At 35.9% G+C, this 13,451-nt stretch overlaps 1 protein-coding gene across 15 annotated transcripts in view; it reads right to left on the reverse strand.

Moving 5' to 3' along the window:
* The window catches only part of SETD5 (SET domain containing 5), an 87,890-nt gene that overhangs the window by 23,456 nt on the left and 50,983 nt on the right, over nt 1-13,451 (reverse strand). For all 15 annotated transcript variants that reach the window (XM_079795677.1, XM_079795688.1, XM_079795676.1 and 12 more), the window contains 5 exons: nt 13,112-13,195; nt 12,124-12,381; nt 11,123-11,443; nt 10,471-10,713; nt 5,746-5,875 (listed from right to left, as the gene is read on the reverse strand). In XM_079795677.1, coding sequence (XP_079651803.1) covers nt 5,746-5,875; nt 10,471-10,713; nt 11,123-11,443; nt 12,124-12,381; nt 13,112-13,195 — 1,036 coding nt within the window. The remainder of the gene's footprint in view (nt 1-5,745; nt 5,876-10,470; nt 10,714-11,122; nt 11,444-12,123; nt 12,382-13,111; nt 13,196-13,451) is intronic.

Here is a 13,451-nt window from a genome sequence, read left to right on the forward strand (position 1 = left end):
TCCAGCCCTTTACTCTCATCCTGTGTGTGTGTTTTGTTCTGAGGTGGGTCTTTTGTAGACAGCATATAATTGGGTCATGTTTTTGTATCCATTCAGCTATCCTTTGTCTTTTGATTGGACCATTAACTCAAATAGAATATAATGTAGTGATTATCTTTTAACATGCCAAATGGCTAGCACATTCTTTCAATATCTTTAATTATAGAATAATTATAATGTCTCCACTGATTTGAAATATGACACTTAAATTATTAGAATGTTACATATACTAGTTTTACTTCTGAGTGTTATTCTATATACTTGATGTCCAAATGCTATCAATATTGACATAACATTTTAAGCAAAATTGGGCAATATCAGCAATTCCACTCCAACTTTCCAAAATCTTTTGACTATTTTAGCATACTTGTTCATGTTAATGAGCTGTAGAAGTCATTCATTAACTATGTTGATTTAAAAAAATATAGTTAGAATTTTGATTGAGTTTGCATTAAATTCATGAGTAATTTGAGGAGAATTCTCAGCACCATGGCATGATCTTTCACCTACTCATGCCTTCATCTATATGTCTCTCCAAATAGATTCGTCACATTTTTAAAAAATATATTTTTACTGATTTCAGAGAGAAAGGGAGAGGAAGAGAAAAATAGAAACATCAATGATGAGAGAGAATCATTGATCTGTTGCCTCCCACATGCCCCACACTGGTGATCAAGCCTACAACCTGGGCATGTGTCCTGACCAGGAATCAAACCAGTGACCTCCTCATTCATAGGTTGATGCTTAACCACTGAGCCATGCTGGCTGGGCTAGATTTGTTTTATTTTTAATTAGGGTTACTCTTTAGGGTTCTCTATATTTTGTTACTATTATGAAGTATATGTACTTTTCTATGTTATCTAAATGTTATTGTTAACATATAAGAAACTGCTATACATATTTTTGTATGTAGCTACCCTATTGATCTCAACCAGTTTTTGTTATGTTTTTCACGATAAAGCATAACTGTCAATTGTTACTCCCCCCTCCTCCAATTGGTCTGCTAATAAATTATATGAATAAATTTTCAAATACTGAACCATATATTCCTAGGAGAAATTTTATTTAGTCATAATGTACTATTCGTTTAATATTCTTATAGATTCAAGATTCAAACCACTAAAATCTAATTCAGCCCAGCTGGAGTGGTTCAGTTGTGTGAGCACTGTCCTGTGCACCAAAGGGTTGCTGGTTTGATTTCCTGGTCAGGGCACATGCCTGGGTTGCAGGTTCAATCCCCAGTTGTGGCATATATGGAAGGCAACAGATCAATATTTCTCTCTCACTAAGCATGTCCTCAGGTGAACTCGGTTCAGAATAAAAAAGAAAAAAAAAACCAAATTCAAAAGCAGTACTATGGCCCCTGGCCAGTTAGCTCAGTTGGTTAGATCATCGTCCTGATATGCCAATGTTGCTTGTGAGTTTCATCCCCAGTTAGGGCATGTACAAGAAATAACCAATGAGTGCATAAATAAGTGAACAACAAATCTCTCTGGGAAAAAAAAAAAGTAGTTCTATGTCTTTTTATTTTGGGGGAGGGGAAGGTTAAGTTAATTTGGTAAAATGAATAAAGAATAAAAATTTTGATGACACTACATAGTATTCCATCAAAAAAGTATGTGCACACAGCAGATAAACCAAATTCTACTATTCCTTTATTGATTGAAATCCAGGTGGTTTTTATACTATGCATTTTAAAATTATTATTTTTTTATCCTCACTTGAGGTTATTTTTTTCAGTGATTTTTAGAGAGAGGGAAAGACAGAGAGACTTATTGATGTGAGAGAAACACATTGATTGGTTGTCTCCTCCACGAGCCCCAACCAGGCCCGGGGCTGGGGAGGAGCCTACAACCAAGGTACACACCCTTGACTGGAATCAAACAAACCCAGGACCCTTCGGTCTGCAGGCCGACGATCTATCCACTGTGCCAAATCAGGTAGGGCCATTTTTGCAATTATTAAAAATCCTATGACTGATGCTTTCTACAAAAAATTTGGTCCACACCTATTTATGTAGAACACATACCTAGAAGAACTACTACTAGTTTAAGGAGTATAAATTAAAAAAAAAAAAAAGAATATATGTATATATATTTATTTCAGAGAGAAAGGGAGAAAGAGAGAGAGAGAGAGAGAGAGAGAGAGAGAGAGAGAGAGAGAGATAAAAACATCAATGATGAGAGAGAATCATTGATCAACTGCCTCCTGCATGCTCCCTACTGGGGATAGAGCCTGCAACCTTGACTGGAATTAAACCCAGGACCTTTCAGTCCACAGGCCTATGCTCTATTCACTGAGCCAAACTGGCTAGGGCTAAATATATATATATATATATTTAAATATGGCTTTATTGATTCTTAGAGAGGAAAAGAGAGGGATAGAGACATTGAAACATCAATGAGAGAGGAACATTGATTGGCTGTTCACTGCACAGCCCCTACTGGGGGATCAACTCCAAAACTTGGGCATATGCCCTGAACCAATCATGACTTCTTGGTTCCTGGGTCAGTTGACGCTTAACCACTGACCCATACCTGCTGGGTAGGAGTATGAATATTTTTTTTTTTCCTTAGGAGTATGAATATTTTTAATGCCTATGATAAATCTTACCAAATTGCTAGTAGGGCTAATATTGTCATTTTTATTGCAAATCCTTTCTCCCAATATATTTGTCCCTTGTTAATTCAGAGACAATATAGAAACAGAAACATTGTTTATTTTTGATTTAAGAAAAATTTGAATGTGCCCGAATTTGCACTGGCAAGAATCTAATTCTTTTAAATTCCTCCAAATTCCACAATAACTTACAACATCTTTCATTTATATAAGGCCTGTTTCCGACTATTCTGTTCCATCTAAAATAGTAAAAGGGTAATATGCTAGTCAGACCGAATGTCCTTCTGGACAAAGCTGAAACCAGAGCGAAGCAGCAAGGGTCCTGGGCGCCTGTTGGCAGCGGCCAGAGGGAAGCAGCCCAGTCGTGGGTGTCGGAGGGAAGCTGGTGCCGGCAGCCGGGGGAGGGCAGGCCTGCCTACTCTTCCATGAATTTTTGTGCATCAGGCCTCTAGTATTTATATATGAATCCATTCTTGGACCAGTACTGTACTAATTTAATTACTAATATCCAGCTTCCTATTAGAAGCTAGTTTCACACTTCTAGGAAAGTATATCTCATTATTCTTTTTCAATTATTTTTTTCTTGGCTGTTTTCATGCTTATTTTTTTAGATAAATCTCAATATAACTTAATCAAATTCCAACACACGCTAGTTTGATGGTAACTCTATAAAGTTGTAACGCTATAAGAAATCAACAAAATAAACCCATATATGTATAAATTTCTTAGTACACTATCAGACCCATAATTACCATTATTCTGTACAAAATACTCATTCTTATGAAACATTTACAGAAATTAGGTGAGAATTAACTATAACAACAACAGCAACAAAAATTTCAGGAATGGTTTGCTCCACATGCTCCACTAATGTTATTCCTAAGAAGTTTCTTAGTTTTGTTAAGTTTGAGAATAAAAACTTTTCATTAATTTTCTTAGTGCATAAATGCTATTAATTTTTACATATTGTCTATCCAGCAGTTTTATTAAACAAGAGTTTAATTCTAAGTTTTCCAGTAGATTATTTAGGCTCTCCTGGGTATATATCCCTATCACTTATAAATAATGAACATTACACTTGCCCCAAAGCTGAGTAGTAATAACTTTCATTTCTATAGGACTTTAGTTTTTAGGAACTTAGAATTGTTAATTTATTATAGTATCTGACTAATTTCTGTAAATGTTTCATAAGAATGAGTATTTTGTACAGAATAATGGTAATTATGGGTCTGATAGTGTACTAAGAAATTTATACATATCATTGAATTTAATCTATTAGTTCTTTGAAGTAGACATTACCATTCCCATTTTACAGATGAGGTTAAGAGATGTTTAGTAACTTGCTAATTATCATATAGCTAGTAAAGGGTAGGGCTGGTTTCAAATTCAGGTCTTTTGGGGAGTCTTTCTCCTATACCAAACTGTCTCCCTTTCTTCATGAATATCTCCTTGGTATTTTTGGGAAACAAACAACCCTGAAACTAACAAAAATAATTCCTTGGGATTTATATTAACTTGTAGCAATATACCAAGTCACCCATTTGACTAGCTTGGTTTTAATTGAATATTTTCCTTTTGTTTATATTGCTCCTTATTATTAAGGCAAAGTGTATCACTTGTATGTTCCTCACTGCTAGAGACAGGAGCAGAGGTTCAATAAAGGTTGGTGACTTGTTGTCCTAATTCCATTCCAAATAAGGCATATAGTAACCAAGGCACTTTCCCTGTCTTTGTCAATCAGGACACGATGCTACACAACCTCACTTTCCCAACCTCAAATATGTACACACTTAACACACACATCACACAAATAAAAATGTGCATTAGGCAGATTTCATATGTATACCAGACAGAAGATTTCAGTTAAGTTATATACTCACTGTACTATAAAAGCTACCATAAATTGGTAATATCAATAAAAATCTGGTACCAGCATTTTTTTACATTAATCTGATTTGAGTAAATCTCCATAGTACATGATAAGTAAAATATTTTAAATACATGGTATTATTTATCTTCTACACGTTCCACATTAGGATTTTATTACCCTGGGGTTATGCTTGTAATAATTTATAAGGTATAATACAATTTACAGATAGAAGAATAAAATAAGTCAATAATTTGAAAATATATTTTTAGCAGCATATTTTTCCCCCAAATACATTATACAACATTTTAACATAAAGCAGGTATTAGCAGACAAGTGTATTTACTTAATACAACTTTGTATTTACTCAGCAGGTCAATGAAAAGAAACAATGAAGCAATTTTTATGAAAATCTGAAATATCATGTTAGCTGCAGGCTTAGATGACTTTTAGCATGTAATTTATATTGATATTTTATTTTAATTGAATACTATCCACCAAAACTGAGATATAGAGATAAACTTATGGAAATCACAGAAAACTTTTCAATTAAGCCGATATTGGCAGGAGAAACTTTAGTAAAAAGACTGTCCCAAAATAAGCTGGTGTCATAAGTTCATGCACCAGTGCTTTCAATTGCAATTCAACTACACCCCCTGCAAAGAGACTGTGAAAACTAATGGGCTGGATGATTTTTCATGGCGCTGTAGTTTAAAAACAAGGACTTTAAATCAGATTCAAGGCTGTCTTCTAAAAATGTTGATGTTAACAGGGCAAGCCCTTTTTAAAAGAAACAATTCCTAATAATTTGTTTACTTCATTCATCCACTTACCCTTCACCAAGCCACACCTACCTCAATTACCTACAATTGTGATTCACTCCTGAATAGTGCCCCACATCTTTCTTACTTCCCCTTTTATAAATATGAATAAATATTTCCTAAACTTAACTGCTTTAAATATATCTATTTTTTTCCTTTATTGATAAATATATCTAACTTCTTAATAACTATTTCTGCTGTTATCTGTACACTGTCTAGTTCCTACTTTGTCATCCTAGAAAAAAATGATCCCTGACTTGAGATCTCTCTCTTTCTCAAAAAGACAGATGTAAAGTAACTATTTAAAGAACAATGCTATTTATTTTTGTATCAGACTTTTTCAGTATTTATACTGAAATAATCATTGCTCATATATTCAGAAAGGTTTGAGATACATACCTGCATTGTCTTTGCAGATACTAGAAGAGTTACTATTCTCATTACTTTGGTATAGGTGCTGAGTTCTACTCTCTTGGGGTACAGATGATGTTTGAGTCATTCCTTCTTCCAAGGCTTGCTTTATCCAGCGCTATAATGGGAAAAGAACCAGGAAATTATCAATAACAATTTAAAACTATTAGTATATCTACTTCAAATGCATTAACCAGGTCATTACATATCAACTGGTGAGAGATGCAATCCAACACACTCATTCAGTTCCACAGTCAAGTATTTTTTTTCTCTTGTGTTTCAGCATATTGGAATATTAACCATCAATTCCTTTTACTGGGCAAAATGGAGAAAACCTAGATTACACATAATGAGATCTCATTAAAAAACCGAAACCAATAAAAAATGATTACTCAACTTTTCATACTGCTTAGAATGGGGAAAATGGAAAGAGATAGGAAGAAACCTTAGCATTTATTTAAGAGAGTGATCATATAAGATGAAAGTAGCACATAAAGTAAGTGCCAAGACGGAAGATAAAAGAACAAACAGCTCTTCACTACAGGTACCAAAATACTTCTAAAAGGTCTACTCTCAGATGGAATATCCTGTTAATTTTTCTCTCCCTATCAAGTAGTTGGTTAAATTATGCATACATAATGCAAATAACCAGAATAAATGATCTGCAGAAATAAAAAAGGGGAAAAGCCACATTTTTTTTTAGTGAATACTAGAATCTAAATGATGAAAAATAAACTTAAGGTCAGGAAGTAAGCCTACAAAGATTAGGATAGTAAGACTACGCATCCTGAGGAAGAGAGAAAATTTCTTACCTGTAATTGTGTTCTCTTAAGATACACAGTTGTAGGTTGCTCACCACTCTGTGGCTCTCCTGCCCTGACATAAGACAGATCGAATTTTGATAAACATCAATTTCTGAGTAGGACCCTCCCCCAAATAGGAAGGTCAAAGGTGTTTATAATTTCACACCTATAGAGAACAAGTATTACAGGTAAGTAAATATTCTCTTCACTAAAGAGAGCAATTTTAATAGATTTACCTGATTAGAAACACAAGAAACAATTATTTTCTAGGGAGTAATGTGAGGAAAACTTCACCAAGAAAAATTTTGTATCTTGTAAATGGCATTGTGGACTGCCAAATGAAAGCAAAAATAAAGTTGTAGACATGAGAAAAGAGTGAATAAGAATATAAAAAGATCTCAACAATCACATCAGCACTGTAGAATATGACCAGGTCTCTGAAAAGCCCAAATAAGACCAAGAATGAACTCTCTTATACACAAAATATTGATATAAAGATGAACTATCAGAACCACAGCTCCTTATGACTTAGAGAAGACCTTAGAAGTCCCTTGTCCAAAGCACGTAGGGTACAGATGAAGAAAATTAGGATCAGGAGGAAATGATTGTAAAATCCTTCATTACAGATACCTTTAGTACAAGTTTTTTTTTTCAGAGCAGATGACAGGACTTAATTGGGGTTATTGTGCTTTCCTCCAAGAGAAAAGTAGATGCACCCATAAAAGAAGTTACATTCTGGATTTGATATCCAAAAAAAGGAAAAATAAAAGAAGGATAGGAGCATTCTAAGGAATAAGATGCTGCTATGGTTGGATATAAGATCAAACACAGCAAATATGATCTAACCTATTTCTCCTGGCCCTATTTTATGTCTACACAGTTATTTTATGGCTCATAAAAAAGGAACATGAACATCTGTATCTAACAAGTTCAAATCACCCCTATAGATAATAAATTAATATTAGATAGCCCCATCCCTGAGTCCCAGCTATGGTTAAGGTCAAAAGAACATTTCTTCCTTCTCTGAAAACTCTGTATTACAGAACTTTTTAGGAAACTCAGAGATGAGAGGGAGAAATATTTTAAAGAATAAAGAGCAACAAAGTAACTTCGGTTTCAGTTCAAAGATCTGTGTTGAAACTTGGCCATGCCTTTTACTAGCTGCCTAATTCTGGGCAAGTTACTGAACCCTTCTAAGACAAAACCTCTGATCTGTAAAAGGCCAATAATCCCAACTTCACAGGGCTGTCATGTAGGCTAAGTGAGATATTGTATGTGAAGAAAGTTTGTAGCAGAGTACTGAGTACAAGTGTTCAGTGAGGACTTGTTCAGCTGAATTTCAATGCTATATATAGAGACAGAGATTAATAACCTTCCAGTGTATTACCAATGCAAAGCACAGTACTTCATTTTTCAGTCAGGATGGTTTTCTAAGAAATCCGGGAGACCAAATGCCATACATATATTATGCCTTCAAGATAAGTTTAGAGAAGATTTAGATAACAAGGAAGGACACTACTTGAAAGACTTCTTTGCCACTTATAAATGCTTCTATTCTAAAATAAGAAGTGAAGCAAGATCCAACAAAAGACATACATACCATAACATGCTTTTAAAGAACTATGATTCAATTTACTTTAGAACATCCCGGGAGATCATAAAATATTCTGTCAAATACTCTAAAAATCTGGGTGCAAATATACACATACAACTTTACGCTGCTTTTTACTTAAGAGGCCTGTACCTCCTTTAATTAGATATGAAACAGTAGGCCTATTAATAATATACACAGTTCCAACTAATCCCATGGAGGATGGTTTTTCTCATCTACCTGTTTAACCTACATTCTTCTCTAAGGGATCTTCAGAAATTTATTACAATCTTGTTTAATCACAGAAATCTTAGGTTCTGCACTAGATGAATACTTTTTAACCAATCTACAAATGACTCATCTTCATCCCCACCCAGGATAAAGCTGAGTTCGACTGCTAGATAAAAGCTCCAATTTTATTAGTTTTGCCCCATAAAAAGCTGTATTCTAGTTTGTAATATATAATTTTGGTATGTCAACAGCAAATCTTAAAGCTGTGATTTGAACTTAGTTCAGATCTAAACTTAAACAAGACCCAATTTAAGTAAGGTAATTTTACTATGATAATTCAGAGTATATAGCCTGAATTCCTGAAGTCTGACTGGTATGACAGATATAGATGACAAGTGCCTGAGCAGAGCCTGTATAAAACAAGACTAAGGATAGACAGACTCATTTGGAGAATATAACATGAACATGAGTTAAATGGGATTTCTATCTGTTGCCAGTAGAGATATAAAGATGGAGCCAGATACAAGCCCTAAACCATAACCTGGGAGAAAAAGCTCTAAGAAGTAAGATTTTCTAACACATTTTAAGTTTTATTTCTATACGTTTTTGGTTTTCACAGGACTCTGCTAGTTGGAAAAGCAAGATGGGAATAGGAAGACCATAACCCAGCATTAGAATAATCAAGGCATCATTTCAAGAAGCTAGTCTATACTATTTACAATTCAGACTTTACTATTAATCTGTACTAAATAACTGTCTAACCTTCATAAAGGACCAAAATAGGAGATTCTACAATCTGGCTTGGTAAGATGCTTCAACAGTTAACATCCTGAGAAGTCTAGTACTCTGTTATTGCATTATCTACAAACCCTTTTTGCAAAGATCTCATGGTCAAATTGCACTTTAGTTCTACTTGGGAATTTCCCCCAAATAAACCAGTAAGTGACTCAAATACTTATTAGGTAAGATGTATGATTAGGAAAAGAATTTCTTCAGTGTATACTGCTCATTCAGTGGTAGGGCCCTTCCTTTGTGCACAGATCCCTGTTGCCCTCCTCCCCTCCATATCCCACACCACTCTGGCTCTTCTTTCGTAACCCCCCTCCCCCCAAGAAATAATTTCTGCTCTTTGGGGAAAGAGAAAAGCTTTAAGTTTGGAGGAGTCAGGGAAGACCTGCCTGGAGTTGGAGACTTCATCACATCAAATAATCTACATGCAGCATCCTCATGTACGTGATGCCAGTGGAGGAGGGCAATGGCAGACACTGAGGAAGGCAGCCTGAATCCAGATCTGAGGATAAGAGAAAAGGGTGTTCCAGGGAACAGACTACCTCAAAGGAAGGCCAAATGAAAGGGTGTCCTATACGTCTAGAAACACAAAAACGACATTATAGTCTGAGGCAATGATCTATTCCTGAGAGACACCTTTGGAAAATATTCAGGGCTTCTGGGAATTAAGAAAGAGCATTCCAAAAACAAACAACTCAAACGCTACTGCCACTAGATCCAAAAATAGTATGTAACTAGAGAGAGGAGAGACAGGAAGAGAAAGAGATAGAATGAATTTATAGTAGGTTCCATATTCACTAGGGAATAACAATCCAACTTGTCATTTGATCAAGGAACAGCAATTATGCCAATTGTAGTAGGACATTTCCTCTACTCTAATTCAAATGATAATAGTGATTGAATTAATTTAAAACACAATTCGATCGTTTTTTTACTTATGCAAAAGTACTTTAGAGTACCTGGGGCCCAATCTCACTCAAAATCACAAATGGACATTTTAACCAATACCACAAGAGCACACACAGAACGTCCCTCCCTTCCCAGGCATCAAATGCTGTGCGCTCTCAACTCAGTAACCTCAAGGGCTCTCTGAAAAGACAACAGTGAATACTCACAAACTGAGCACCAAAAACACAGTATACATCCGACCTTAGTCCCACTGACTTTTGATGCATCAGTATTCAAGGTTGAACAAATAACTCATAATAAACTCACATGGGAAGAGAGTGGCTATCTGGAGAATGTGTTAGATATGTTAGGACTGCAAGCAACCTAGGTTAAAAATAAACATTGACATACCTTTTTACAGGAGCTGAACGTGCCATCAGGCAGAAGGGGCCTTCGACGCCTCTCAGGGATAAAGGGTGAGCCAAAGCGAATGTAGTGTTTGGGGGTGGTGCAAATTAACGGGGAATGGATAAGACCAGGTAACATGTTCAGGGTCGTTGCCAGTACAGTTGGGTCCGTGGTGATACGTAAAGGGCACTCAACAGGGCATTCTTGCTTCTCAGCTTTGTCATTCAACCATTCTGTAACTAGATACTAAAGCAAAAAGAGATCATTAGTTGATGCTGCAGATGTAAAAGCCAGAGGCAGCAGTGTTAGATGATAGACAAATCTCATCTAGAAACTAGACACAGGTAGATACAGCAGCTGCAGAGAATGAATTGGGCATTCAAAATGCAAGGATGTCTCCTTCACCCTCTCTGTGACCACAAAGGGAGGAATAATTCCAGATATCAGCATTTACCTCTGCCTAAAAATTATGGGACAAAAGAATTGTAGTAGGATGACTTCAGCCCTCTGTGTCAAAATATTTTATTTAAAACTGTCAATTTAATAATATTTAGAGTTTTTTTTTTGGGGGGGGGGGGGAAATTACAGGTCCTCTCACTTTACTAAGACACAGCCTTTGCCAGACTAGACTTATGAAGATGTTTTCATGACTGACCTTTTTGGTTTTGGGGTATTTAGACGCTGCACGGTTGACATGGGATCCAGTTACTGATGCCATAGTTGGGTCAGATCCTGTTAATTGCCTGTTTTCTCCTGAACTGTCTATACTTCCAGCTTCAGTAGGAGTTACTGAACTGCTATTTCCTCCTTCTTCCAAGGCAGCTTGTGACAACTCTGCCTGCTGTGCAATGGCTTGCTTCTGACGCTTTAGTCTTTGGGCTGAACTGGTCCGGTACCGAGAAATTCGACTCTTCGGTCGAGGCCTAGAAGGCTTTGCTGGAGGTGGTTTGGGGACTGGCTTTTCTATAGCAACATCCTGTAACAACAGCAGAGTAAATGCTTACCAGAAATTTCTTATCAGCAAACATTCCATCTAGCCCCCTATTCCCTTTAAGCATTCTGAATGTTTACTGGTGAAAAAAGCGAGCATTTAGAAACACTAATTTCAAAAGTAATTCTTATAAAATTTAAATAGTGAAATTAGCTAAATAGGCTGTATTGATTATTTATTTATTTTTGCTTCTTGTAAGTATTTATAAAATAGGTCAAAAGTCAGCTGAAGCCACCTAATTTTAGGGATCTTAGCAAGGAAGATAATTCTCTCCTTTGTTTCTTTCCCAGACACTGAGATTTTAGTTTAAGGCTTAGAATTCAGGGCTAGGGTAGGAAAGGGAAGCATGAGTTTACCCTGAGAATACTATGAAAGGGCAGCTGCATGACTGTGTTATACAGAAGGGCCAAAAGAGAAACCAAATGATTTTTATGAACTCATCACCAAGAGTTTATCTGGCAGAAACAATATGACATTTCATTCTAGTCTAAAGTGTCTGATCATTCCAATTCTGCCTCCCTGTATCCCACAGCTGATGAAAATGGCCTTATTTAATGCACTATGAAATAAAGCTGAAAATTCAAATTTTAACCATTTCCAAAACCCAGGTAACTGACATTAGCAAAAGCAAGGATATTGAAGGCTGGAATCTTTTCTTCTCTTACCCCAGCTTGGGAAGACCTCCGGGTGTTCACCCCAATACTCTGTGGGGTGCTTGGGATGGCCACATTTGAAGCAGAGTTGCTAACTTCAGATTCAGGAGTTTCAGTTTTTGTTTCCTCCCCTACAGGTGTCTCTGAGGCATTGGTAGTAACCTCTATGTCAGAGTTGCTTTGTTCTAAGGACTGATCCCGTCGCTTCTTTCTTTTTTCCAAGTTTTCAAAAGCATGCATGATGGCTTCAACCTTCCTATCTTCCCGGGTCTAGGAAAAAAAAAAAAAAAAAGCATTAGCATAGAAGGAAGTTTCAACCATGAGGGGAAAACAGCTTTTCAGAAATATTATTTATGAAAATTTATAGACATTTACAAAACTACCAGTACATATATCTTGTAAAATAAAACATAAGAACTAAAAATGAAATATTTCATTTAAGTGTTAGAATTTTAAAGGGAGGTCAAACCTTAACTTTTCAAACAAGGCCATATATCCCGAAACTTAAAAAAAAAAAAAAAAAAAATAGCCATCAAAACCAATTACTTCTCTGCATTTTCAGAGTTCAAAATAACCAAGCAGATTTTCTTGAAATTCTTCTGAGGGACAGAAATAAACAAGATGGTTTCAGCAAAAAATAAGAGTTTTGAATCCATATGACTGATAGGGATTTTTAAATATCAAAATTTACAAACTTAGGAAAATTCCTCTTAGTCAGAGCAAGTAGCCCCAACAGACACATTCTGTTTCGACCAGACAGTTTTTTGGAAATGAGATTGTTAGTAAAAAGCTTCTAAAGACCATCATCGACAATAGGTACTAGACAACTACTACATTAATGAAATTGACTTTATGAAAAAAAAATCCAAATTATAATGTACAGATGATGGTATAGTATGTTGTCAAAGAAATGAGCTGATACAAACTCAGAACAGAAGGGCTTCACATACTATCGGTAGTAGGAGTCAGCTCTAACAAAAGGATGTTTTAAGGTACCCACCCTCCTGCTATGAGCTGGGTTCTCCTGGTCATCTGTAACCTCTTCTTTCTCTTCTTCTGCCTTTTCTTCTGGATTGTCTATTTCCTTTAAGATAGAGGCAATATTCAGCTGTACTCTTAAGCTTTGGACAAAAATCAACCCCCCTCCCAGTAGCTTAAAACTCTCTAGAAACAATTTCTAGTGCTTGACAGTGTTACTCATGTGGGGCCATATGGTAAACACAGACAAGCCCCATTCTCTGGACTAAAACCTGGGAAGTAGCTAAAAGGATATTCTTGACATTGTTTAAAAAAAGAGAGAGGCCCTAGTCAGTGTGGCTTAGTTCATTGGGCGTTGTCCT

This window comes from Cnephaeus nilssonii (genome assembly GCF_951640355.1).
Source record: "Cnephaeus nilssonii genome assembly, chromosome: 17".
NCBI lineage: Eukaryota > Metazoa > Chordata > Mammalia > Chiroptera > Vespertilionidae > Cnephaeus > Cnephaeus nilssonii.